Genomic DNA, 2002 nt, shown 5'->3' with positions numbered 1-2002 from the left:
AAACTTTCCTCTTACCCTGCTCCATCGAGTGGGGGGCCTCCTCCTCTCGCCTCTCAGCCATGGCGCACGTCCTCAGCAAGCGTTGGGAGCGTCCCTGTCCCAGCAGCACCGGGGTGTTTCTCCCAGATGCTCCTCAGCTGACTCTGAGGGAGAAGCGGGGCGCGGGTCAGCTCTCAGCACAGGCCTGGCACCCCGAGGTGTGGGACCTCCCACTCCTCCCTCAGCACCCCCCGAGCAGCCCCATCCCGCCCCTGCCCTCTCCTCACCTCCCAGGTCGCACTGACGCACGGCTGGAGCCCAGCGACCCTTGCTATAGGCTTGTTGCCATGGGGCACAGCGGCCGTGGTGACATCAGGACCCCCATACATGGGCAGGGACAGCTTTGGCGGGTCACCGTGGCCATTGTGACATCACCCCCCCATAGACGGGCAGGGACAGCTTTGGCGGTCACCGTAGAACGGTGACATCACCACCCCCATGTGCGGGCGCTGACCCGCCCAGCCCCAGCAGACTCCTGACACCAGGGCTGGGCTGCAGACGTGGCTGCAGGTGCTGCGGGGAGATGCTGGGTGTCTGGGGGGCTGACCTGGCTGCTCTGGGGTTTGAGGGCACTGCACTCTCTGCACCCGCTGCTCAGAAGGTGTTTTCTGTCGCAGGGCTGGTGGCCCATAGCTCTGTTCTCAGAGGGGAGCCCACAGGAGTCCCTCGCTGGGCCTGGCTGCAGAGAGCTCTGGGGTACTTGACAGGGTTTGACATTTCCCAGACAATGCCCAAACCTGCCAGCTGACGCAGTTTAACAGTCTCCTCTGTAAGAGCCTCCCAGCGGGGATGCCAATCAACTCTGGCTTTCCCTTCAAGGAATTGTTACCAAAAGCTGCTCTACCTTTGTCACTTGCCAGATGCCACCAATGAATCTTGACTTCTGCTGTTTTGGGCTTTTACGTGTTGCCTTTAATTAGGATGTGTGCTCTTCTGTCCAGGGGCTGGTGGGCAGCTCTCTGGTGACCACATCCCAGACAAAACTCTAACTCATCTTTTCTAGCTTCCTTAAAGTCATACAGCTTGATCAATAAAGTACCTTGAAAGACCGATTCCCCCAGGAAGCAGGTTGTTTACTAAGAGTGAAAAAGTATTTTTTTACTGTATGAGATGATATAAAAAATCCTGAGCTCTGCATTTATATAGAAAAGATTTTTTCTTACATGTGCTGGCTAAATTGGGGGGGGTTTATATATACATATATATACATATGTATATATATGAAGTATGGCTATATATTCTCCATACTGTGCCCTTTAATGTTAATGCAACTATATGCACAGTTCCTTCACTGTGATGCCTGGAGCAAGTAACACTACCGCTAGCCACTCAAGGGATTGAATGACTCTGACAATGAGAGGTAGCAGTAAAAGGGTAGGAATACCTTTTTTTGTGGTCAGCTGTCAATCTGGGTGGCCCAAAACAGTAACTGCAGAGAAAATCCTGTGGCAGTAGTGGGTTTCTCTCGGGCGATGAGATGTTAGCAAGGTTTGACAAAGGCATAATGGAGAATAAATCCATAAACAAGGTGATCGTTGTGTATTTCTGTATCCAGTTTGTGCAGCTCTGCACAGCTGAGCTGTTGTGCCCGTTTAAACATAACTCCTCTCCATCTAATTGCAGATGATAGTTTCATAAGAATGATAATAAGAACAAAGAAGTGTCGTAACTCTTGCAGGCCTCAGCATTGTCATGCCAGGTAATAATGAGACATGATATGGTATATAATGGAACATGAAACACTTGTGCACTTTAATATGATTTCTACTTCTCCACGGTTAACATTTTTTGGCAGAAATTTATTTACTGTTCATGATGAACTGTTCTATCTCAATATAAAAGCCTAGAAATAAGCAAATATTAATATATCAAACATTTAAAATTAATTATTTGTGTTCTATTTTTGAGACCACCATATGTCCCTTGCCCCATAAAGCTGATTGAGTGAAAAGGAAAGGGAGTA

The 2002-nt window shown here is 49.3% G+C and overlaps 1 protein-coding gene across 1 annotated transcript in view; it reads right to left on the bottom strand.

Annotated features, from left to right (window-relative positions):
- Window positions 1-1838: 1838 nt before the first annotated feature.
- Window positions 1839-2002, bottom strand: part of LOC113490948 (PHD finger protein 7-like) — a 2051-nt gene continuing 1887 nt past the window's right edge. Inside the window, exon 8 of the mRNA XM_026867566.1 lies at window positions 1839-1882. Within this exon, the coding sequence (XP_026723367.1) occupies window positions 1839-1882 (44 nt within the window). The remainder of the gene's footprint in view (window positions 1883-2002) is intronic.

Source organism: Athene cunicularia, unplaced genomic scaffold (assembly GCF_003259725.1).
Source record: "Athene cunicularia isolate RWA unplaced genomic scaffold, athCun1 SCF_76, whole genome shotgun sequence".
Classification (NCBI taxonomy): domain Eukaryota; kingdom Metazoa; phylum Chordata; class Aves; order Strigiformes; family Strigidae; genus Athene; species Athene cunicularia.
The sequence above is the reverse complement of the archived record's forward strand: the minus strand, read 5'-3'. Positions and strand labels throughout refer to the sequence as shown.